Here is a 24,835-nt window from a genome sequence, read left to right as displayed (position 1 = left end):
ATCGTGGAGGAAGATTGGCAGCCCTTCAATGGCCGTGTCGACGGTCGTAGCCAAGTCAGCGAGCGGTAGGCCCCTGCAGATTGAAAGTGAGTTCACATGCGATCTTTCCATTGATGGACGAGTGATGCGTGGCACGTTACGTGTTACGAAGGAGGAACTCCACCTACTGGGTTCCGAAATGATCGATGTTTTTGGATTGTGGTCGGTTTCGTTGGACTCCATTAGTAACCGTGTCAGCAGTACTCCAGCCAAGGGTGCAAGCTGCAAGCCGAGTTCCCGCGAGTGTTGGCTGGTAGTCTCGGGCTCTGCAAGAAAGCGAAGGTGCAGTTCCAGCTGAAGACCAGAGTGACCCCTGTATTTCGGCCGAAGCGTTCGGTTGCGTACGCGATGTACCAGGCAGTCGACAACGAGCTGGACCGATTGGAACGTGCGAAGATCATCACACCGGTAGATTTTTTGAAGTGGGCAGCTCCGATTGTGGCGGTTCGTAAGACAAATGGGAAGATCCGGATCTGCGGAGACTATTCGACGAGACTGAATGAAGCGCTGCAACCTCATCAGTATCCGTTACCTCTGCCGCAGGATATCTTCACCAATCTGGCAAACTGCACGATCTTCAGTCAGATTGACCTGACAGATGTACAGTCGCCCGAGTCCAGATGCGTTCCTGAACTGTGAAGCCGCGCAGCAGCTGTTGTGGCAATCCGCCTCGGAGTCGAGTATAGACATCGCGCTTCTTTCGGACCCATATCGCATCCCCCCCAATAACGGGAACTGGGTTGCAGATAAGGCCAAGAAAGCGGCGATCTGTACGACCGGTCGGTACCCGGTCCAGGAGATAATCTCCACGACGTGCGAGGGCTTCGCGATCGCGAAGATCGGCGGAGTCTACTACTGCAGCTGCTATGCCCCACCTAGGTGGCCGATAGGTCAGTTCTCGTCCATGCTGGATTCGCTGTCAAGCGCTCTAGCTGGACTGAGCCCCTTGGTCATCGGTGGGGACTTTAACGCGTGGGCGGTCGAGTGGGGCAGTCGCTCTACGAACGAGAGAGGTTGGGCTCTACTCGAAGCTATGGCGGGATTGAACGTTGAGATCGCGAATGTCGGCAGTGTAAGCACTTTTAGCAGAAACGGTGCGGAGTCCATCATTGATGTGACCTTCTGGAGCCCAGGGCTTAACCCTAGCTCAGACTGGAGAGTTGATAACGGATACACGCATAGTGATCACCTGGCGATTCGATACAGTATCGAACAGGGCGGTAGACGGCAGCAGTCGAGGATAAGCGACACTCACCGAGGATGGCTAACCTCGAGTTTCGATAAGCCGGCATTTGTGGAGTGGATGCTCATGGAGCAGAATACAGACTACTTGTCTAGCGACGGTCTAGTTGGTACCTTGAGACGAGCGTGTGATGCGGCAATGCCGAGGCGATCCATACCCAGGAATGGACGAAGACCGGTGTACTGGTGGTGTCAAGAAATCGCGGAGCTCCGTGCATCTTGCCACAGGGCAAGGAGAAGGATGCAGAGAGCCCGGACCGATGAGTCGAGAGCGGAGCGAGAGGTGGCATACAGGGCGGCAAAGTTGGCACTGAACAAAGAGATCAAGGTGCGTAAGCGGGCGTGCTTCAACGATCTCTGTCAGACGGCCAACACAACCCCCTGGGGTGATGCGTACCGCGTAGTCATGTGCAAAACGAAAGGCACATCTGCACCACCGGAACGCTCTCCCGCGATGCTGCAGAGGATCGTGGAAACGTTGTTCCCGCACCACGAGGTGAGACCATGGGCACCCACACCACAAGACCATCCTGGTCCGAGTGAGGTTCCCCCAGTGACGAATGAGGAGTTAGCCGCAATTGCGAAATCACTTAAGCTGAACAAGGCCCCGGGCCCGGATGGCATTCCGACGGTGGCTATCAAAGCGGCCATCGAGGCTAGCCCTGACATGATCAGATCGGCTATGCAGAGATGCTTGGATAGAGGCGAGTTTCCGGAGAGGTGGAAAAGGCAAAAGTTGGTTCTACTGCCCAAGCACGGGAAGCCACCAGGCGACCCGTCGGCTTATAGACCAATTTGCCTCCTGGACACGGCCGGGAAACTCCTGGAGCGGATCATTCTGTCAAGGTTATTGGTCTATACCGAGAGGTCGGACAACGCGGGGCTATCAGACAGCCAGTACGGGTTTCGCAAAGGTAGATCGACAGTGGATGCCATTAGGTCGGTGACTGGATTGGCCGAAATTGCGCTGCAGAAAAAGAGGAGAGGCATACGGTACTGCGCGATCGTAACGCTAGACGTTAGAAACGCCTTCAATAGTGTAAGCTGGGCCGCCATAGAGAGCGCCATATCTCGCTTAGGGGTCCCGGCTGGCCTAAGGCGTATTCTGGGTAGTTACTTCCAGAACAGGGTGCTGATTTACGACACCGAGGAAGGCCAAAAACAGTACAATGTCACTGCAGGTGTACCGCAAGGATCCATCTTGGGTCCGGTACTGTGGAACGCGGCATATGATGGAGTACTGAGGCTAGCACTACCACCGGGAGTAAAGTTGGTTGGCTTCGCCGACGACATTACCCTGGTGGTATACGGTGAGTCGCTCGAAGAGGTGGAATTGACGGCAGCGCATGCGATTGACATAGTGGAGGGCTGGATGAGGTCGAGGCAACTGACACTCGCACACCACAAGACAGAGGTGGTGGTGGTGAACAACCGCCAGTCTGCACAGCAGGCAGTGGTCACCACGGGCGGGTGCTCGATCGAGTCCTGTCGCTCACTGAAGCTCCTTGGAGTCATGGTCGACGACAAGTTGAGCTTCAGTAGTCATGTCGAGTATGCTTGTAAGAGGGCGAGTGTAGCGGTTATGGCATTGTCTAGGATGATGTCAAACAGTTCGGCAGTTGTCTCGAGTAAGCGGAAGCTGCTCGCGTCAGTCGCGGTGTCCATACTACGGTATGGCGCCGCCGCATGGTCGAACGCGCTCAAGCTGCAGAGGAATGTTGACCGACTGGAGAGTGTACATAGGCTGATGTGCCTCAGGGTGGCCAGTGCATACCGGACTGTCTCGAAAGACGCGGTATGCGTGTTAGCGGGCATGATGCCGATAGCACTGGTGTTGGCCGAGGATGTTGAGTGCTACGATGAAAGAGGTACGAGAGGCGCGCGACGAAACGCCAGAACTTCGTCTATGGTGAAATGGCAAAGAGTCTGGGACTCTTCAACAAAGGGTAGGTGGACACACAGGCTCATACCGAGCGTGTCCCGGTGGACGTGTAGACCCCATGGCGAAGTGAACTTTCACCTGACACAATTTCTGTCGGGCCATGGGTGCTTTAGGTGGTACCTGCACAGGTTCGGGCATGCAAACTCACCCTCATGCCCGGAGTGTGCAAACAGGGCGGAGACGGCGGAACATGTACTCTTCGAGTGCCCGCGTTTTGCGGAGCAGAGGTCGAGCATGTTAGAGGTATGCGGCAGGGATACTACTCCCGATAACATTATTGAGAGGATGTGTACGGGGGTGGACGAGTGGAATGTCGTGTCGAACACGGTATCCACAATCGTGCTCCACCTCCAAAGGAAATGGCGGGCCGACCAACAGTTAGTCGAGTTGGCCCCCTAGAGATATGCCGAGTGTGATGGCTGACAGATGAGCGAGAGTGCGAAAGCACAGTCCCCCCCCTCCTCTACGAAGTAATCCCTAACGGGCGTGCCGCGGAGCAAGGTCAGGTAGTGCAGAATGTGGTTTTCCTACGGTGTTGCTAACCAACAGGTTTCCTCATTCTATAAAAAAAAAAAAAAAAAAAAAAAAGATGCGTTCCTGAAAGTGGAGGTGGACGAAGGCTCTCGTAACCTCCTGACGATCAACACGCATCGTGGACTGTACCGCAACAACCGTCTTCCGCTGGGAGTGAAAGCTGCGCTCGGAGCATTTCAACAGCTGATCGAAACGATGCTGGTCGGATTGAAAGGGGTGAGCGGTTACCTGGACGACATTGTTGTTGGCGGCGTCGACGAAGAAGATCACAACAGGAATCTTCGTGCGGTGCTGCAGCGGATCCAGGAGTTTGGATTCACCATCTGACCGGAAAAGTGTAGCTTCGGGAAAAGCCAAATCCGCTAGTTGGGGCATCTGTGCGATCGGCGCGGAATACGGCCAGACCCGGCAAAAATCGAAGCGATCCAGATGCTGCCTGCGCCGAAGGACGTCAGCGGAGTTTGTTCTTCTCTGGGCGCAATAAACTATTACGGAAAGATCGTTCCCAACATGCGCACGCTTCGGTTCCCGCTCGACGAGCTGCTGAAAGGAAAAGGAGAGTTCCGTTGGACTGCCGAGTGTCAGCGTTCTTTCGACCGGTTCAAGGAGATCCTTGGTTCCGACCTTCTGTTGACCCACTACGATGCGTGACGAGAGATCATCGTTTCGGCAGATGCTTCATCGATCGGCGTCGGCACAACTATCAGCCATAGGTTCCCCGACGGTTCAGTGAAGGTGGATCAGCACGCGACACGAGCGCTTACGAAGGCGGAGATGGGCTACAGCCAGCCGGATCGCGAAGGACTGCCAATGGTGTTCGCTGTAACGAAATTCCACAAAATGATTTTCGGCGCTGGGCGCTGACGTTGCTGTTGTACGACTTCACCATCGAGTACGTGCAAACGGAGAAGTTCGGGAATGCCGATATCCTGTTGAGGCTGATCAACAACCACGCCAAGCCTGACGAGGATTACGTGATTGCGAGCGTGATTTTGGAGGAAGATTTGCGGTTTGTGGCGGACGAAGCAGTAAGCTGTCTTCCGCTCAGTTTCAAGTCGGTGAAACAGGAGACGCAATCCGACGAACAGCTGTGCAAAGTGTACCGATACTTTCGAGAAGGCTGGCCGGAAGAGGCGAAGATCGTGGATCCGGAGATACGCCGGCTCCATGGAAATCGAGATTCACTGTGCACCGTTCGGAGAACGCTTCGTGATTCCCGAGAAGCATCGGCAGCGGTGTCTGCGGCAGCTGCACCGGGGACACCCCGGAATCCCACGAATGAAGGCGTTGGCAAGGAGTTATGTATGTGTATTGGCCGTCGATTGATGAGGAGATTGCCTATTTAGTACGTGAAGGCGTGTAAGCACTGCGCTTCCGTAGCAAGGAGTCCACCGAAAGAAGCACCCGTTCCGTGGCCACGACCAACTGGCCCATGGAAGCGAGTTCATGTGGATTACGCCGGTCCCATCGACAGAGTGCATTACTTGCTGGTAGTCGACGCGCATTCGAAGAGGCCAGAAGTGGTTCCAACACAACGGATCACTTCCACAGCCACGATCAGCATCTTGAGAAGCATCTTTGCCCTGCTGGGATTGCCTGAAACGCTCGTCAGCGACAACGGGACGCAATTCACGAGCAGCGAGTTCCAGCAGTTCTGCAGCGACAGTGGCATCTATCACGTCACCACGGCACCGTTTCATCCACAGTAGAACGGTCAGGCTGAAAGGTTCGTGGACACGTTCAAGAGGGCGCTGAAGAAGATCCAGGAGGGGAAGGTCGGCGTTGGAGAAGCGTTGGATGTTAACCTACCGCACAACACCGAATCGACAGGTCGACGAAGGTAAATCACCGTCCGGAACAATGTTCGGCAGGCGCATCAGAACAAGTCTGGACCTGCTTCGCCCTCCACCAGAGTGCCCACCGAGTGCCGAAAAGGAAGAAAACCGAAGGAGCTTCTCTGCGCACGATGCCGTTTATGCGAAGGTGTACAGCAACAACAAGTGGCACAGGGCACCTGAAACGGTGTGTGAGAAGATCGGCAAAGTGATGTACACCGTCTGGGTTGAGGATCAGCGGATGGTTCGAGCGTATGTTAACCACATGCGCAGTCGTGGCGGTACTACACCAGGTAGCAGCAGGCCGCAGTCAGCACTGCCTCTAGACGTTCTGCTGGATGCGTGGAGCATTCCGAGAACTGCGCCGCCAGTCCCAACACCATCTTTGATCCCGACGGACCCCACGGACTCGTCAAGAAAGTTTCCAACGTTGCCACCTGTGCCGTCTGCGTCCTCGTCGGTGTCTACGTCCATGTCCTTGTCATCATCGTCATCAATGTCTGCTACGTCAGCATCCCCGGAGTTCGCATCGGCAGATAGGAAACCAGTTACTCCGGTACAGCTCCCACGAAGGTCTTCCAGAGCTCGAAGGCCTCCGAAGTGGTTCGACCCGTACCATCTCTATTGAGAAGAGGGGATGTTGGGGACAACATTAACGCGGATAGCCCCTACCTATGCCGCCGCCGCTGGACTCGCGAGCGACTGTAGATCTGTCACCCTTTGATGTCGACATGGCGCATACATATGTAATTGATAATGAATGAATGTTGTCCAATGTAAAATGTAAATAAAGTTTAGTTTTGTTATTGTTCGTTTACCGCAACAACGCGTTTTAATTCGTTCGTCCGTTTAACTATGTTTCAAATTGTTTCTCGCGCTAATGACCGCAGTACGCGAGTTCAGCCACCACGTACGGGTACGGGATACAAAACAAATATACCCATATTTCATGGTTTTATGGCCTAACACTCCATTAAATAGTCGCCATCTTGAATGTTCAGCCGCCATCTTGGATTTTAGGCCGCCATCTTTGATATTCTGGTCGCCATTTTTGGACTCGGGACATCTTCCCTATACAAAATATACCCATATTGCATAGTTTTAGGGCCTAAAGCTTCATGAAATAACCGCCATTTTGAATTCGGAGCCTCCATCTTGGATTTCATGCCGCCATCTTGGACATTCTGATTGCCTTTTTGGACTCCAGACATCTTTCTCATATTAAATATACCCATATTGAAAAAAAGACACTACCCATATTGCATGATTTTAGGGCCTAAAACTCCACTAAACAATCGCCATCTTGAATTTGGAGCCGCCATCTAGGATTTTAGACCTCCATCTAGAATTTTGAGCCGACATCGTGGAATTGACGGTCTCCAGTGTTGATTTCCGCACAGATTTCGTCAACCATGCTTGACGCACATATCGCCGCAGGTTGATGTGTCGTGTGATGGGACTTGGTTTAGTTTGATATAGGGTAAATGTTCCAATTATGGCTATAGTACCATAGAAGACTGGGATGAGAATGCCTTAGAAAACAAAGACGACAGAGAAGGCAGACAAAACTGAGAAGATTGAGAAGAATGGGCAGGCAGAGATAATAGAGAAGACAGTGATGCCAGATAAAACAGTAATACAAGGAAAATATACAAGATAAATAAGTTTAAGAATAAGATTACAAATCTTAATAAAATGACAGAAAAACAAAAAGGGGAGCCGAGAAAGACGAGAAAAGAGATATCAAAGAAGGATGACAGAACAAAGAGGACAGAAATGCTGAACAGCAGAGGAGACACAGTATAGAGATATCACACGAGTATGGACACATCGACACGAACTTCCATGCATTTCATTTGCTAATATTGTTTGCATTGGTAATGCTAAGTTTATGCATAGGAGCACTGTCAATACTAGTTCAAAGTGTATTATTTATTTTATTTTAATACCATGAGCTAAATTGACCGCTCATACTTGCTTCTCCGTTGTGGCAAGAAAAGTTGTACATACACATGGAACCAACTGGTGCTGCTAGATATTAGTTATATTTTTAATGTGTAAGTGCTAGTGATACCATTCTTTGACAAAATTGGGCAGAATTCACGTTCACAGGTAGGCAGCAGTTCAGAGAAACGCCCATGACTAAGAACTTGTAACAAACTGATTATCCCTACCGCTTTTTCTTCTCGAGAAAACTCCGGCGCAGACACAATCTCATTCCACCGCACCTCAGGCGATAACTAGCGCCGGTGTAACCGAACCCTCTTGCCTGCCATCCGCCGAGCCAAGCGGCTAGGTCAGCGCCACCAATCACACCAATAGGGCTATCTCCGCGGCTGTCTGGCTGGCTGGCTGGGCACTGCACTGTCCTGCGGTCGGACGGCCTGAACGGACGACGCTACAAAAGATCGCTGATTCGGTGTTGTCGGAGGGTGTGGTTGGACTTGGACCGTCGCCGCGTCGTAGAGCAAGTAGCACAGAAGCCGATGAGGGCCGGGCCGCGGCCACGACAACTCCGACGAAGGTAATAGCGAAAAAATAATAAAATCTTAAACAGCCCAGCTTACCTGAAATAAAATGCCGCGATAAAGTGATTAATCAGGAGGGAGGGTTGTTGTGTGAAGTGTGTGTGTCTGTGCTTGGGGTTTCAGCCGACGATATCCTCTTAAATTAATTTATTATAATTAAAATAAATATTTATAAAACGAAATTAACGCGTTGTCAAGCGCAAGACGACGTACGATTGCCTTGTATTTAGAGGATAGAGCTTGGGGTCGCGCAGGATGAGAAATTGCTTGCGGAATCTTTGTTTGGATTGGAATAACGACAAAGAGGAGCCTTTATCTGCAAAGCCTGATATATGGGGTCCACATTTCCATGGAGGTATGTTGAAGTTATCTGGCCAAGAAAGCGAATTAAATGAAATCTGTGATAAGGTAATCAGTACAGTTTTTCGCTATCATTCAATTGAAGCTTATGTTATCTAAATTTAGATATAAAGTGTTGAGTGGAACAATTAAGATTATGGCTGAGTATTTAATTGATCTCCTCTGCTTCTGCTTCTGCTTCTGCTTCTGCTTCTGCTTCTGCTTCTGCTTCTGCTTCTGCTTCTGCTTCTGCTTCTGCTTCTGCTTCTGCTTCTGCTTCTGCTTCTGCTTCTGCTTCTGCTTCTGCTTCTGCTTCTGCTTCTGCTTCTGCTTCTGCTTCTGCTTCTGCTTCTGCTTCTGCTTCTGCTTCTGCTTCTGCTTCTGCTTCTGCTTCTGCTTCTGCTTCTGCTTCTGCTTCTGCTTCTGCTTCTGCTTCTGCTTCTGCTTCTGCTTCTGCTTCTGCTTCTGCTTCTGCTTCTGCTTCTGCTTCTGCTTCTGCTTCTGCTTCTGCTTCTGCTTCTGCTTCTGCTTCTGCTTCTGCTTCTGCTTCTGCTTCTGCTTCTGCTTCTGCTTCTGCTTCTGCTTCTGCTTCTGCTTCTGCTTCTGCTTCAGCTTCTGCTTCTGCTTCTGCTTCTGCTTCTGCTTCTGCTTCTGCTTCTGCTTCTGCTTCTGCTTCTGCTTCTGCTTCTGCTTCTGCTTCTGCTTCTGCTTCTGCTTCTGCTTCTGCTTCTGCTTCTGCTTCTGCTTCTGCTTCTGCTTCTGCTTCTGCTTCTGCTTCTGCTTCTGCTTCTGCTTCTGCTTCTGCTTCTGCTTCTGCTTCTGCTTCTGCTTCTGCTTCTGCTTCTGCTTCTGCTTCTGCTTCTGCTTCTGCTTCTGCTTCTGCTTCTGCTTCTGCTTCTGCTTCTGCTTCTGCTTCTGCTTCTGCTTCTGCTTCTGCTTCTGCTTCTGCTTCTGCTTCTGCTTCTGCTTCTGCTTCTGCTTCTGCTTCTGCTTCTGCTTCTGCTTCTGCTTCTGCTTCTGCTTCTGCTTCTGCTTCTGCTTCTGCTTCTGCTTCTGCTTCTGCTTCTGCTTCTGCTACTGCTACTGCTTCTTTTTCTGCTTTGCTCTCTTTAAATTCAATCAAAACAAAGGTTTTACCAGGCAAATAATGTATCACTTCTTTGGAAACGAAACTTTAACGTTAAAAGAAAGATAACTGAAAGTACAGTATTGTTCCGATTTTATCACGCCCTCCGCGCTTCAGTCCTTTATTTTTCATTCATTTGCTGTTACATTTGAGAGCAAAAGGCTCCCCTTTTCTTCAAGACAAATGTTGAAAGCGCATTTTGCAACGTTAAAAATATTGAAAATGCCTATAGATTTTGTAGAATATTTAATAGCATTTTTGAAAAGGGGCGTGATAAAATCGGAACAATACTGTAATACAAAAACATCCAATTGCCCGTTTTGATCTAGTGTCATCGATGAAACGATGCTGATGCTTCACCGTATCGAATTCCTCACTTTTTTTTTGCTCAACCACAAACGGCAACGAATTCTCCACTGGAATTCCTCGGGAAGCAATCCGCGCAGTCAGTCGATGGTGCATATATTTTTTATTATTATTTCGCAATCCTTATTTGCACACTACACGGTTGTCGATCGAGGATCGATGGTTGCTTGGCTGCTCGTCGCAACAATCGACTTAAGATCCCCAATCCTCCCTCCTATGCTGCCCGTTCGTTGTCGTCGTCGTCGTCGTCATCGTCGGCACATCGCAGAGAAGCGCCAATGCGCGATGCATCTCGATGTGCCCCTAGCAAACCACGAATCGAAGAGATTTTCACACAGGTTTAATTTTTCTTTTATTTGTTTTCATTATAATTCGATTAAAATGCTGTTACCGAGCTGTGAAATCCCTGTCGGCATGCGGACGTTCCTCGGTGATTGCGGCGGCGACGCGACGATTTTTTACAATGCTGGTGCGCACCTATTCGCGTTTCAGGTGGGGATGTTCAGATATTTTTTATACATTAAAAGCTTAAGAATAAGCAGCTGTCAATTGGGTTCTTTAGGGGTATCCGGATTATTTTATAATCGGATTCTCCGCCCAAAAAATAGTCGAAATGCAAAATTTCATAATTTTTGGAGTCCGGGAACTATTTTTAAAATGCATTTAAAGTTTGTATGAGTAAAATTTTTTGTTCGGGTCGAACTGTCATTTTATCGATTGATCTGTCATTCTATCCACGAAAATAAAAACTGTTTTGTTAATTTAACCATCAAAACAAAGGTATTGGAATCCAATAAAATCACGTTATATTCAGAAAAATGGGCTCTTTCGATTAGGCTATAGAAAATAGCAGTATTTTATTCACTAAACAACCCAATTCTCGACCAGTTTCAATCTTTTCTTTTTGTTTCAGAAGCTAAAATCAGTTTGTATCTTTTTTGTAGCCAAAATTTAAACCAGATCTGAGAGAATTCATGCATAACATCTGCCGGTTTTCTACAAACTGGAGCACATTAGGAAAAAAAGAATGAAACAATGGGTCCACGTCTGGAAGAACATCAACATAGTGCAGATGACGAAGTCACCGATGGCGGTTGCATGATGCAGCTGCACCAATGCAGCTCTTTGTGGTTGGTGGATCCATAGAAGTGTTGTCCTTGAGACTAATGAACGGCGCACGTTATGCCTTATTCGTTGATTGAGGGCGAACGATGGATCAAATAAAATAACACTCTTAGAAAACACATATTATGAGTCACATAAAACATGTCGTGATAGCCTTAAACACTTTGTGATATTAATTTACATGGTGCATTAGAGATTTTGTTTGTCTAAAGGTGATTCAATATTTAGTGATTTAGTATTTTTCATTTGAGGACGCCATTGTTACTGAATCATCCTTAGTACTATAAACTTAATTCAATATTCAGCTCATCAACTACACTTTTGTTTGCTTTTTAGATTATAGCACAGAAAAACAGATGTAACACTTGCGAAATTTCCATCGACCACGCTTTAAACGATCATTTTAAATTTTCATAGTTGTGGCTTTCACAACCAGAGGCGCGCGCATCGTTTTTCTATGCGTTTGACATTCCACACTAGCGCCTTTTGTTGACGATATTCCACAACACTGTGATTCGTGCAACTTTTCCACCAGGTGATGGTAGTGTGAACTGGGCGATGGATTTCCATGAAAATCGTTCAAGGTGTTACGTCTGTTTGTCTGTGTTATAGTACTTTAATAGTTCTTAACTGAAAACTTTCATTGTCAACTTAACATTTTGAATTCATATAGGGTTTTTATGTAATTCCCGTCTATCAAAGCACCGACCAATAATGATCGAATTCATTATTGCACCTCGCCTAACACCTCATGGCGTACCTCCAGGAATTCCTACACGAATTTCTAAGGGAATTCCTAAAAATTTCACTGGAAATACCAGCCTAGGACTCTCTCCGAGAATTTCTTTACGAATATCTACGGGAACACCTTTAGGAGATTAACCGGGATCTCCTCAAAAAGTTTCCTGAGCAATTCCTCTACGAGTTTTTTTTTTATTCTTCAATCACTTAACCTAATTTACAGCTCTATTGTCCACTAGGGCACTGCGTGAGCGATTCCCATTGGAAGCTGTACATACACTTTGTACAGCGCCTAAATGTATTCTATTTCTAATTGTACTACATCAAACTGGTGGCCGTTGCGCTGCTTTCACTTTCTACCCTATCATGGTAGAATGATGAGCTCGAGGATGTTGATGTGTGGCTGTTTGTTGTTCCTGTTTCCAGTCCGATTAGGGGTCCATTATGGATTGCCGTTCGCCGGGGCTGGGATCGAACCCGTGACCATCTAAGTTCATCCGACAATTCCTCTATGAGTTCTCTACGAGATCTTCCTTGACTAATTTATTGGGAATTCCTTTAGGAGTTACATTGGGTATTCCTCCAGGAGTTCTTTCAGGAAATTCTGTAGCAGTTCATTTGGTATTTCCTCTAGGAGCACCTCCGGGAAGTCCTCTACGACCTCCTGGAATTTCTTTACGAATTTCTTCGGAAATCCCTCTAGAAGTCCCACTGGGTATTCCTTTAGAAACTTTTGCGGGATTTTTTTTGGTAGTTCACCCGGGAACTTATCTAGGAACATCTCCGGAATCTCTTTCACGAATTTCTTTGGAAATTCCTTTAGGAGTTCTACCGGGAATTCCTCTAGAGGTTCCGCCGATAATTCCTCCCATGATTATTCAAAGAGTTTCCTTTAGAAGTTATTTCGGGAATTATTTGTAGGAATTCATAGTATTTCCTCCGGGAATTCCGCTAGAAGTTTTTTTTATGGAATTCCACATGAAGTTTATCCGGAAATCCCTTTAGGAGTAGCTCCGAGCATTCTTTTACGAGTTCCTCCGGAAATTCCACTAGAAATTCCTTAATAAGTTCTTCTGGGGATGCCTTCAGGAGTTCATTCGGGAATTCATCTAGGAGTACTTCCGGATATTCCTCTAGGAGTATCTCCGGGAATTCCTTTACGAGTATCTTCGGGAACACCTTTAGGAGTTTAATCGGGATCTCCTCAAGAAGTTTTCCAAGCAATTCCTCTACGAGTTACTACAGAAGTTTTTCTTTCCTAGAAGTTATACTCAGCAATTCCTCTTAGAGCTCTTCCGGAAATTCCTCTAAAGTTCTGCCAGGAATCCAAGTATGAGTTTATCTGGCAATTCCCCTATGAGTTCTCTACGAGATCTTCCTTTACTAATTTAATGGGAATTCTTTTGGGAGTTCCATTAGGTATTTCTCAAGGAGTACTTTCGGGAATTTCTGTAGCAGTTGATTCGGTAATTCCTCTAGGAGTACCTCCGGAAATTCCTCTATGACCTCCGGGAATTCCTTTACGAATTTCTCCGGGAATCCCTCTAGTAATCCCACTGGGAAATCCTTTAGAAATTCTTCCGAGATTTTTTTTCCAGTAGTTCATCCGGGAACTCATCTAGGAATATCTCCGGAAATTCCCCTACAAGAATCCGAAAATTCCTTCACGAATTTCTTCGGCAATTCCTTTAGGAGTTCCACCGGAAATTTCCCTAGAGGTTCCTCCGATTATTCCTCTACGGGTTGCTCTAGATGTTTTCCTAGAAATTGCACTACAAGTACCAGGATGGAGTTTTCTCCAAGAATTCCTCAAGGAGTTCCATCGGTTATTACTCTGGGAGTTCCTTCGGAAATTTCTGCAGTTCTTCCTACGATCATTCTAAGAGTTTCCTCTAGAAGTTCTTCCGGGAATTTTTGTAGTAGTTCATCCAGGAATTCCTCTACGTCCTCCTCTACGAGTTCTTCTATTCTTTACAAATTTCTGCGGGAATTCTTCTAGAAGTTTCACTGAGAATTCCTCAAGAAGTTGCTCCGAAGATACGGATTGCTCTAGAAGATTTCCTAGAAATTGCATTGGGTACATATACCACAAGTTTCCTCCGAGAACTCTTCTTGGAGTTCCTCCGATCATACTTCCAAGAATTCCTCCGAAAATTATTCTAGAAGTGCTTCCATGAATTCCTCTGGGAGTTCTTCTGGCGATTTCCCTCAGAGATCTTCCAACAATTACTCTAAGAGTTCATCTCAGATTTGTTTCGGGAATTCTTTAATCAGTTTCCCCAAACAATCATCCAGGAGTTTCCGCAAGGAATTCCGGAATTCCTCTAAAAGTTTCACCGGGAATTCCTCTAGAAATTCTTCCCGGAATACCTTTAAGAGGTCATCCAGGAATGCATAAAGGAGTACCTCCGCGATTTTCCCTACGAGTTCCTCCGGGAATTCCTTTCCAAATGTCTTCGGGAATTCCTCTAGAAGTTTCTCTGGCGATTCCTCTACGAGTTGTTCTAGAAGTTTTACTAGTAGTTACACAGGAGTCCCTTCGAGAATTCCTTTTAGAGTTCCTCTAGGAGTTCTTCCGTAAATTCTTCCACTAAATCCCCTGAACATTCCTCTGGGAGTTCCACATGGAATTTCTCTAGGAGTGCCCCAGTAATTACTCTAGCAGTTCTCCAATGAACTTCTCTAGGAGTTCCTCCGGTAATTTCTGTAGGATTTCCTCTAGGAATTTCTATAGGAGCTCCTCCGGGAGTTCTTCCGGGTATTCCTTTAGCAGTACCTCCGGGTATTCATCTTGAAGTATCTCCGGGAATTTCTTTAAGAATTCCTGTAGGAGTTCGAACGGATTTCCTCTAGAAGTTCTTCCGGGAATTCCTCTATAAGTTTCCCTAAAAGTTAATTTAGAAGTAGTTCTGGGAATACCAGGAGTTTCCTTTGAAAATTCCCCTAGTAGTATCTCCGGAAATTCCTTGAACAATTCCTTTGAGAATTTAACGAGAATTCCTTAAGGAGTTTGACCGGAAATTGCTCTAGAAGTTTGTTTAAGAATTTCTTTAAGTAATTCAACCGATTTTTTCTTCTCCGTGTTCCAGTCGGTATTACTCTTGGAGTTCCACAGGCAATTTTTCTATGTGTTCCTGCGAGACCTCTTCTAATATTTCCACCGACAATTCCACTAGGCGTTCCACTTGGAATTTCTCGCGAACTTCCTTCCGGGAATTCTCCAGAGTGACATTCAGAAGTTCTCCGGGTATCGCTCCTTGCAGTTGCTTAGCGAGTTAGAGAATCTCAGGAGTTCTGCTTGAAAACCCTCTACGACTTCCTTTGAGAGATCTTCTAAGATCTCTACCACGAATTGCAGATGTTTGGCTAGGAATTCTTTCAAGAACAAAGTCTAGTATTTTTCGAAAATGCAGTAGTTTCTCAGGAAATTTTTCTAGGAATTCCTACGGCGAGTTTTTCAGTGGTGAACCGGAAATTCTTCCAGGAATTGCTCCGGGAATTCCTTCAGAATATTCTTTGAAAATTCCTCCATCAGTTCCTTCGGAAATTCTTTCCGAAAATTCTTTAACATTTTTCTTTGGAACCTTTCCTCATTCTTTGGAGGAGATTATTAGGAAATTTCTTCTGAACACCCGGAAGATAAATCTTAAAAGGACTTCCAAAAAAAAACCCTCTCAAGGAAATTTAGATAAAAAATTCTTGTAGGATTATTGGGAAGAATGTCTTGTAGATTTACTGGTGAGTTTCACGGTGAAATTCCTGAAGGAATTTGCGGTAGAAAATCTTTGAGGAGTTCTCGTAGATTCCTGAAGGAATCCCAGAAGAATTGCTGCAGGAATCCCAGAATGAATTCCTGGAGGAATCCCCGAAGGAAATCCTGGAGGAATCCCAGAAGGAATTCCTGGAGGAATCCCAGAAGCAAATTCCTGAAGAAATCCCAGAAGGAATTCCGGGAGGAATCCCAGAAGGAATTCCTGAAGGAATCCCAGAAGAATTGCTGCAGGAATCCCAGAATGAATTCCTGGAGGAATCCCCGAAGGAATTCCTGGAGGAATCCCAGAAGGAATTCCTGGAGGAATCCCAGAAGGAATTCCTGGAGGAATCCCAGATGGAATTCCTGGAGGAATCCCAGATGGAATTCCTGGAGGAATCCCAGATGAAATTGCTGGAGGAATCCTAGAAGGACTTCCTGGAGGAATCCCAGAAGGACTTCCTGGAGGAATCCCAGAAGGAATTCCTGGAGGAATCCCAGAATGAATTCCTAAAGGCATCCCAGAAGGAATTCCTGGAGGCATCCCAGAAGGAATTCGTGGTGGAATCTCAGAAGGAATTCCTGGAGGAATCCCAGATGGAATTGCTGGAGGAATCCCAGAAGGACTTCCTGGAGGAATCCCAGAAGGAGTTCCTGGAGGAATCCCAGAAGGAGTTCCTGGAGGAATCCCAGAAGGAGTTCCTGGAGGAATCCCAGAAGGAGTTCCTGGAGGAATCCCAGAAGGAGTTCCTGGAGGAATCCCAGAAGGAGTTCCTGGAGGAATCCAAGAAAGAGTTCCTGGAGGAATCCCAGAAAGAGTTCCTGGAGGAATCCCAGAAGGAATTCCTGGAGGAATCCCTGAAGGAATTCCTGGAGGAATCCCAGAAGAAATTCCTGGAGGCATCCCAGAAGGAATTCCTGAAGGAATCCCAGAAGGAATTCCTGGAGGCATCCCAGAATGAATTCCTGAAGGAATCCCAGAAGGAATTCCTGGAGGAATCACAGAAGGAACTCCTAAAGGAATCCCAGAATGAATTCCTGAAGGAATCCCAGAAGAAATTCCTAAAGGAATCCCTGAAGGAATTTCTGGAGGCATCCCAGAAGGACTTCCTGGAGGAATCCCAGAAGGAATTCCTGGAGGCATCCCAGAAGGAATTTCAGGAGGAATCCCAGAAGGAATTCCTAGAGGCATCTCAGAAGGAATTCCTGGAGGCATCCCAGAAGGAATTCCTGAAGGAATCCCAGAAGGAGTTCCTGGAGGAATCCCAGAAGGAGTTCCTGGAGGCATTCCAGAAGGAATTCCTGGAGGAATCCCAGAAGGAATTCCAGGAGGAATCCCAGAAGGAATTCCTGGAGGAATCCCAGAAGGAATTCCTGGAGGCATCCGAGAAGGAATTCCTGGAGGCATCCCAGAAGGAAATCCTGGAGAAATCCCAGAAGGAATTCCTGGAGGCATTCCAGAAGGAATTCCTTGAGGAATCCCAGAAGGAATTCCTGGAGGAATCCCAGAAGGAATTCCTGGAGGAATCCCAGAAGGAATTTCTGGAGGAATCCCAGAAGGAATTCCTGAAGGATCCTCAGAAGGAATTCTTGAAGGATTCCCAGAAGGAATTCCTGGAGGAATCCCAGAAGGAATTCCTGGAGGAGTCCCAGAAGGAATTCCTGGAGGAATCCCAAAAGGAATTGCCGCACGAATCCTGGAAGGAATTGTCGCACGAATCCTAGAAGGAATTGTCGCAGGAATCTCAAAAGAAATTGCTGCAGAAATCCCAGAAGGGATTTGTGGAGGAATCCCAGAAGGGATTTCTGGAGGAATCCCAGAAGGGATTTCTGGAGGAATCCCAGAAGGAATTCCTGGAGGAATTCCTGGAGGAATCCTAGAAGGAATTCCTGAAGGAATCCCAGAAGGAATTCCTGGAGGAATCCCAGAAGGAATTCCTGGAGGAATCCTAGAAGGAATTCCTGGAGGAATCCCAGAAGGAATTCCTGGAGGAATCCCAGAAGGAATTCCTGGAGGAATCCCAGAAGGAATTCCTGGAGGAATCCCAGAAGGAATTCCTGGAGGAATCCCAGAAGGAATTCCTGGAGGAATCTCAGAAGGAATTCCTGGAGGAATCCCAGAGGGAATTCCTGAAGGAATCCCAGAATGAATTCGTGAAGGAATCCCAGAAGGAATTCCTGGAGGAATCCCAGAAGGAATACATGGAGGAATTCCAAAAGGAATTCCTGGAGGAATCCCAGAAGGAATTCCTGGAGGAATCCTAGAAGGAATTCCTGAAGGAATCTCAGAAGTAATTCCTGGAGGAATCCCAGAAGGAATTCCTGGAGGAATCCTAGAAAGAATTCCTGGAGGAATCCCAGAAGGAATTCCTGGAGGAATCCTAGAAGGAATACCTGAAGGAATCCCAGAATGAATTCGTGAAGGAATCCCAGAAGGAATTCCTGGAGGAATCCCAGAAGGAATTCCTGGAGGCATCCCAGAAGGAATTCCTGGAGGAATCCCAGAAGTAATTCCTGAAGGAATCCCAGAAGGAATTCATGAAGGAATCCCAGAAGGAATTGTTGAAGGAATCCCAGAAGGAATTCATGGAAGAATCCCAGAAGGAATTCTTGGAGGAATCCCAGAAAAAAATCCTGGAGGAGTCCCAAAAGGAATTCCTGAAGGAATCCCAGAAGTAATTCCTGAAGGAATCCCAGAAGGAATTCATGAAGGAATCCCAGAAGGAATTGTTGAAGGAATCCCAGAAGGAATTCATGGAAGAATCCCAGAAGGAATTCTTGGAGGAATCCCAGAAAAAAATCCTGGAGGAATCCCAAAAGGAATTGCCGCACGAATCCTAGAAGGAATTGTCGCAGGAATCTCAGAAGAAATTGCTGCAGAAATCCCAGAAGCCTTGAAGCAATTCTCAAAGAATTCCATGGATAAATTCCCGGTAGAAGTCCAGAAGTGGTCTCTGGAGCATTTCCTGATGAATTTGCTGGAGCTTTTTTTTTTGGTTTTTATTTCTGTGTATTTTAACTCAAGCTAATTCTACACTTAATTTGCTGGAGCATCCAACGAAGAAATTCCCGGAAAAACTACCAAAGGAACTCCCGGTAAAACTTCTGAAGAAAATTCCCAGAAGAACACCTTAAGGAAGCTTCCGGGCGGATTCCGCAGAGATTTCCGTAGGAATCCCTGAAGAATTCATAGATGAACTTCAAGAGAAATTTGTGAAAGACCTGATGAAAAAAGTCCCGAAAGAACTTCTGGAACAAATGCTGGTGGAACTCCCAAATCGGAAATAGTATCCAAAGAATTCCCTGACGATTTATTAAAGGAATAGCAGGCGAAGTTCCTAAGGCATTCCCAGTAAAACTGGAAGAAAATTTCAGAGGAACTCCTGAAGGAAGTCTCGCAAGAACTTAGGCTCTGAGGGGATACCCGGAGGACCTCCCGAACGAATACTCGAAAGAACTCCTAAAATAATTTCTGTGGAGAATTCTTTGGAAAATTGTAAAGGCGTTCTCCGACAATATTCTAACGGAATTCCCAGAGCAAAACTTAAAGGAAATTCTTGAAGGAACTCCTGAAAGTATTTCTGTAGGCACTCTTCGCGTGAAATGAAACAAAGTGTTGTAAAGTCCTATTAGATTTGGAACGAAACTGTGCTAAAATATAATTTGAAACTGCGCTGTGGGAGGGTAAATTTTGTGTTAGTCTATTCATCTGTTCAAAGTTTGGAATGGAACGCTACCGCTGAAAACGACCTAAAAGAACTACGATTTCCTTTAAATCAATAACACTAGTTTACAGCATTTTTGAACTCGGTAAGCTGATGATCATTTTTGGTGTAGAATCATGCCCTTTGTTCGAAAACGCGAAGGAAAAAAATTACAGTAGAGCGGAAATTTTTTCGACTTTCCATACAAGGTTGATGATTTGAAATCGATTTTTGTTCTATTTTTAAGCAACGTCGCTCACTTCACACATCGCATTCTCCGTAATCAATGCTACGATTGAGCTGATTTTTTTACTGTAACTCGCCTACATATGATATGTCAAATAAACGTTGAGAAAGAATGTTTAGATTGTTTTTTTCTTATTGAAAAAAAATACATTTCTTCATATATTTTTGGAAATTTGGCTAAAATTTAAGGAGATCGTCCCTAAAACTCGCCAATATCTTGAATTTCATCAATCTGACGCAAAACCTGCATTCAGATGATCGAATGGTATTGTATTTAGCTTTTAATTTATGGAAAAAGATTTGAAATTGGTTGAACAAAACGCAAGATATTTGAATTTTAGTAAATTTCATATTTTGAAAAGTTGTAAAACTCGATATTGAGCTTAAACTCAAAAAGTGCTCTACTTAAAAAATTTTGAAGCACGGTTTCGAAATCAGTACTAAATTGTGCTTCAAAAATTTTGGTCGTTGACAGACGACTTTCGTTTTGTTTTGTAAACAAGTGTAATTGTCCTTCGGATTTTATTTCCGTCTAGTCCACATCTATTTCGAGCACAATCTGAATTCAATTACCGGTACACCTTCTACGTGACACTATGGTACCTAGGATGCATCCTAGGCACTGTTGCGGATGGCATAAAAACGTGATCGAAATTGTTTTGACCATGAAAACATGGTTTTTGTTATTTGGTGTCTTCGGCAAAGTTTTTCTATAAAATAAGCCCTAATTTGGGTTACGTACAAAAGGCTGAAACACGAAAGGCTGAAATAACAAAAGGCTGAATTACGAAAGGCTAAATCACAAAAGGCTGAAAATGTCAAAAGGCTGAAATAACATAAGGCTGAAATAATGATTCGACTAGTTTTTAAACGGCGAGCCTAAAGGCAGTCATGCGGGCCTAAAGGCAACACTAACATCACAGACAAACAGACATAACACTCTAATTAATCATAGCGTACACTGATATGATGATCTTCATGAAAATTTGCTAGTTGGCCGACCACTCAGCCCTGACACTTGCATTGGTTTTGCTTGAATTTGACATTTGACGCACACTACCGCTCATTGATTGATGGTTCATTGGACGAACATGCTTCCTTTACTATGTTCGAAATCGGAAAGCCTTAGGACTGTTTTTCCGCGCTAAAGTATGCATTATTGATCACCTACGTAACTATTAAAGTATTTCTCCAAAGAATATCATATATTTAAAAGAAGGAAAAATCTCTGATCACATTGTTAGCAGCTGTAATGACAACCAATCTCCATAACAGCATGACTCGAAAGAATAGCTCATGCTCAAAGAAGGAAAAATCTCCGATTGAAATACCATCAGTCATTTTTTGTGTTAGTTGGTATGCATCATTAGCCTCTTCACTAAGAATATTCTATGACTAGGACTCATATACAGGGTGTTTGCTTCCTGATTGTACATATTTTAAGGGTAGATAGAGGACCTCGAGCCATGAAAAAGTGTCCAAGGAACATGGGGTCGGAAGTCACTGCTAAGTGAGTTATTCAAAATTCGATGTTTTTAAAAAGGCTCAAATTCAAAAACTTATAACTCAGCGATCTTTTATCGGAATACAAAAATTTTTTTACGAATCAAAAGCTTGAACCTTTGAGATTTTATGCTTCTTAGACGTAAACTAAATAAAAAGTCATTTTCATTCATAAATTTTAAAATGTTTGTGGCAGAAGCCAAAAAAAACAATTACTTTTTGTGCTATTTTTGGTGTTATTTAAATGGAAATGACGTTTTTTGGAAAAATGTTCTTCTACAAAAGAATGTTTATTTAATTATCTAGAAAACCTTCTTTGAGACCAACATTGTATGATTTGTAGTTTGGTCACAATAATCAATTCAAAGTTATGTAAAAAACTCATCGAATTGCGGAAAACATCGCCCCGATTGCATTGAACCGTGCTTTGGCAGCACTTCCCGTTTGGTGCTTGCTTGCACTCTCCCCAAAAGCAGGCAAGAGAATCGAGGGCCAACTCGCACACCACTCGGACGGTTGGCACACGACCGACCAACTCGCTCAGATTGGTGCTGTGTATGGTCATGTATGACCAACATTACATCAATCTGAGCGAGTTGGTTGTCCGTGTGGAAAGTTGAAGTAGCATGTGAGCTGCTCAACGTCTTTGTTATTGTAGATGCGATCAATACGCGCGTGGTTTAGAAAATCGCATCGATCCTCCGCTCATAAGGAGACGACGACGCGGTGGTTATTTGTCAAAGGACGTGCGTACAAGATTAATTGTAGCCGCAGCGATATTAATGTTGGCTGCTGAGCGAGGAGAGCAGATGAGAAACGAGCTACGGCGGGGTGTTTAAATCCTTCGTTGATTGTTTATTCCTTGCACTCGCAGTCAAACTGCGGTGCTGATAAGATGGGGTGGCGTGCGCTAACGTACTTTTCAACAATTTTTAACAAGTTTAAATGTATGATGCTTTGCTTAAATGTTTTGTTAATTTTCAATGTCAAATAACGTATTTTGATGGATATTTGGGATTTTACGATAATGCTGGGGAATAATTTTAGGGATTGTTGGCAATACATAAATCATGGTTCAGAGATAACGGGATTTATTCCAAGGGTTGATGGGTACTCTAATGGTATCTTTGAAGTTTTTAGGAAATGAGGGGCACATTTACAGAATTTTAGGGGTTTTTAAAGATGTCGGGGTAAAATTTAAGAGATACTTAGATCTTTGAAAAAGTTTTAGACATTTTGGAATACGTCATGGTACATTCCTCAGGTTGTTGCGGATTTCTAAAACAAACTGGTAATTTCAGAAGATACTGAGGATAGTTTGGAGGAAATGTAAAACTTATTCGGTGACTGTACGGGTTTTTTAGGAGACGTCGGGGCTCATTTCAAGGAATGTTAAATTAGAAAAAAATCTTTGGTAATTTTAGAAGATACTGGGGGTTGTTTAGAGAAAGCAAGGGACTTATTCAGCGACGCAGGCGTTTCAAGGAGATGTCGGGGATTCAAAAGGAAACTTAAGTAACTTCAGGAGATACTGTGGGTATTTTGAAGAAAGTGGGGAACTTATTCAGCGACTTAGGGTTTTAAGGAGATGTCGGCGATCATTGTAAGAGATGTTGGGGATTCCAAAGGAGACTTTGGTAATTACAGGGAATGCTTGGGGTATTTTGGAGAAATCGGGGAACTTATTCAGCGACTTAGGGTTTTAGGAGATGTTGGCGTTCATTGTAAGAGATGTTGGGGATTCCAAAGGAGACTTTGGTAATTTCAGAGAATGCTTGGGGTATTTTGGAGAAATCGGGGAACTTATTCAGGAACTTAGGGTTTTTAGGAGATATCGGGGATCATTGTATGAGATGTTGGGGATTCCAAAGGAGACTTTGGTAATTTGAGGAGAAGCTTGGGTTATTTTGGAGAAATCGGGGAACTTATTCAGCGACTTAGGGTTTTTAGGAGATGTCGGCGATCATTGTAAGAGATGTTGGGGATTCCAAAAGAGACTTTGGTAATTTCAGGAGAAGCTTGGGGTATTTTGGAGAAATCGGGGAACTTATTCAGCGACTTAGGGTTTTTTAGGAGATGTCGGCGATCATTGTAAGAGATGTTGGGGATTCCAAAGGAGACTTTGGTAATTTCAGGGAATGCTTGGGGTATTTTGGAGAAATCGGGGAACTTATTCAGCGACTTAGGGTTTTAGGAGATGTCGGCGATCATTGTAAGAGATGTTGGGGATTCCAAAGGAGACTTTGGTAATTTCAGAGAATGCTTGGGGTATTTTGGAGAAATCGGGGAACTTATTCAGGAACTTAGGGTTTTTAGGAGATATCGGGGATCATTGTATGAGATGTTGGGGATTCCAAAGGAGACTTTGGTAATTTGAGGAGAAGCTTGGGTTATTTTGGAGAAATCGGGGAACTTATTCAGCGACTTAGGGTTTTTAGGAGATGTCGGCGATCATTGTAAGAGATGTTGGGGATTCCAAAAGAGACTTTGGTAATTTCAGGAGAAGCTTGGGGTATTTTGGAGAAATCGGGGAACTTATTCAGCGACTTGGGGTTTTTTAGGAGATGTCGGCGATCATTGTAAGAGATGTTGGGGATTCCAAAGGACACTTTGGTAATTTCAGGGAATGCTTGGGGTATTTTGGAGAAATCGGGGAACTTATTCAGCGACTTAGGGTTTTAGGAGATGTCGGCGATCATTGTAAGAGATGTTGGGGATTCCAAAGGAGACTTTGGTAATTTCAGGGAATGCTTGCGGTATTTTGGAGAAATCGGGGAACTTATTCAGCGACTTAGGGTTTTAGGAGATGTCGGCGATCATTGTAAGAGATGTTGGGGATTCCAAAGGAGACTTTGGTAATTTCAGAGAATGCTTGGGGTATTTTGGAGAAATCGGGAAACTTATTCAGCGACTTAGGGTTTTTAGGAGATGTCGGCGATCATTGTAAGAGATGTTGGGGATTCCAAAAGAGACTTTGGTAATTTCAGGAGAAGCTTGGGGTATTTTGGAGAAATCGGGGAACTTATTCAGCGACTTGGGGTTTTTTAGGAGATGTCGGCGATCATTGTAAGAGATGTTGGGGATTCCAAAGGACACTTTGGTAATTTCAGAGAATGCTTGGGGTATTTTGGAGAAATCGGGGAACTTATTCAGCGACTTAGGGTTTTAGGAGATGTCGGCGATCATTGTAAGAGATGTTGGGGATTCCAAAGGAGACTTTGGTAATTTCAGAGAATGCTTGGGGTATTTTGGAGAAATCGGGAAACTTATTCAGCGACTTAGGGTTTTTAGGAGATGTCGGCGATCATTGTAAGAGATGTTGGGGATTCCAAAGGAGACTTTGGTAATTTCAGGGAATGCTTGGGGTATTTTGGAGAAATCGGGGAACTTATTCAGCGACTTAGGGTTTTTTAGGAGATGTCGGCGTTCATTGTAAGAGATGTTGGGGATTCCAAAGGAGACTTTGGTAATTTCAGAGAATGCTTGGGGTATTTTGGAGAAATCGGGGAACTTATTCAGGAACTTAGGGTTTTTAGGAGATATCGGGGATCATTCTATGAGATGTTGGGGATTCCAAAGGAGACTTTGGTAATTTGAGGAGAAGCTTGGGGTATTTTGGAGAAATCGGGGAACTTATTCAGCGACTTAGGAGTTTTTAGGAGATGTCGGCATTCATTGTAAGAGATTTTGGGGATTCCAAAAGAGACTTTGGTAATTTCAGGAGAAGCTTGGGGTATTTTGGAGAAATCGGGGAACTTATTCAGCGACTTAGGGTTTTTAAGGAGATGTCGGGGATCATTGTAAGAGATGTTGG

At 45.1% G+C, this 24,835-nt stretch overlaps 3 protein-coding genes across 3 annotated transcripts; all 3 read left to right on the top strand.

Annotated features, from left to right (window-relative positions):
* Positions 1-28: 28 nt before the first annotated feature.
* On the top strand, positions 29-4,084 carry LOC134291737 (uncharacterized protein K02A2.6-like). The gene is made up of 3 exons (XM_062859866.1): positions 29-201; positions 249-619; positions 3,813-4,084. The coding sequence occupies exons 1-3, from the start codon at positions 29-31 to the stop codon at positions 4,082-4,084; spliced, it is 816 nt and encodes a 271-aa protein (XP_062715850.1).
* A 183-nt stretch (positions 4,085-4,267) lies between these two features.
* Positions 4,268-5,466, top strand: LOC134291735 (uncharacterized protein K02A2.6-like). Its single transcript, XM_062859862.1, has 3 exons — positions 4,268-4,404; positions 4,488-5,059; positions 5,138-5,466. Exons 1-3 carry the CDS (start codon positions 4,268-4,270, stop codon positions 5,464-5,466), a joined length of 1,038 nt encoding a protein of 345 aa, XP_062715846.1.
* Positions 5,467-5,554: 88 nt separating this feature from the next.
* On the top strand, positions 5,555-6,220 carry LOC134291732 (uncharacterized). The gene has a single exon (XM_062859854.1). The coding sequence runs from the start codon at positions 5,555-5,557 to the stop codon at positions 6,218-6,220; it is 666 nt and encodes a 221-aa protein (XP_062715838.1).
* Positions 6,221-24,835: the final 18,615 nt, after the last annotated feature.

The sequence above is a fragment of the Aedes albopictus genome, chromosome 1 (genome assembly GCF_035046485.1).
Source record: "Aedes albopictus strain Foshan chromosome 1, AalbF5, whole genome shotgun sequence".
Lineage (NCBI taxonomy): Eukaryota > Metazoa > Arthropoda > Insecta > Diptera > Culicidae > Aedes > Aedes albopictus.
This window is presented reverse-complemented; position numbering and strand designations above follow the sequence as displayed.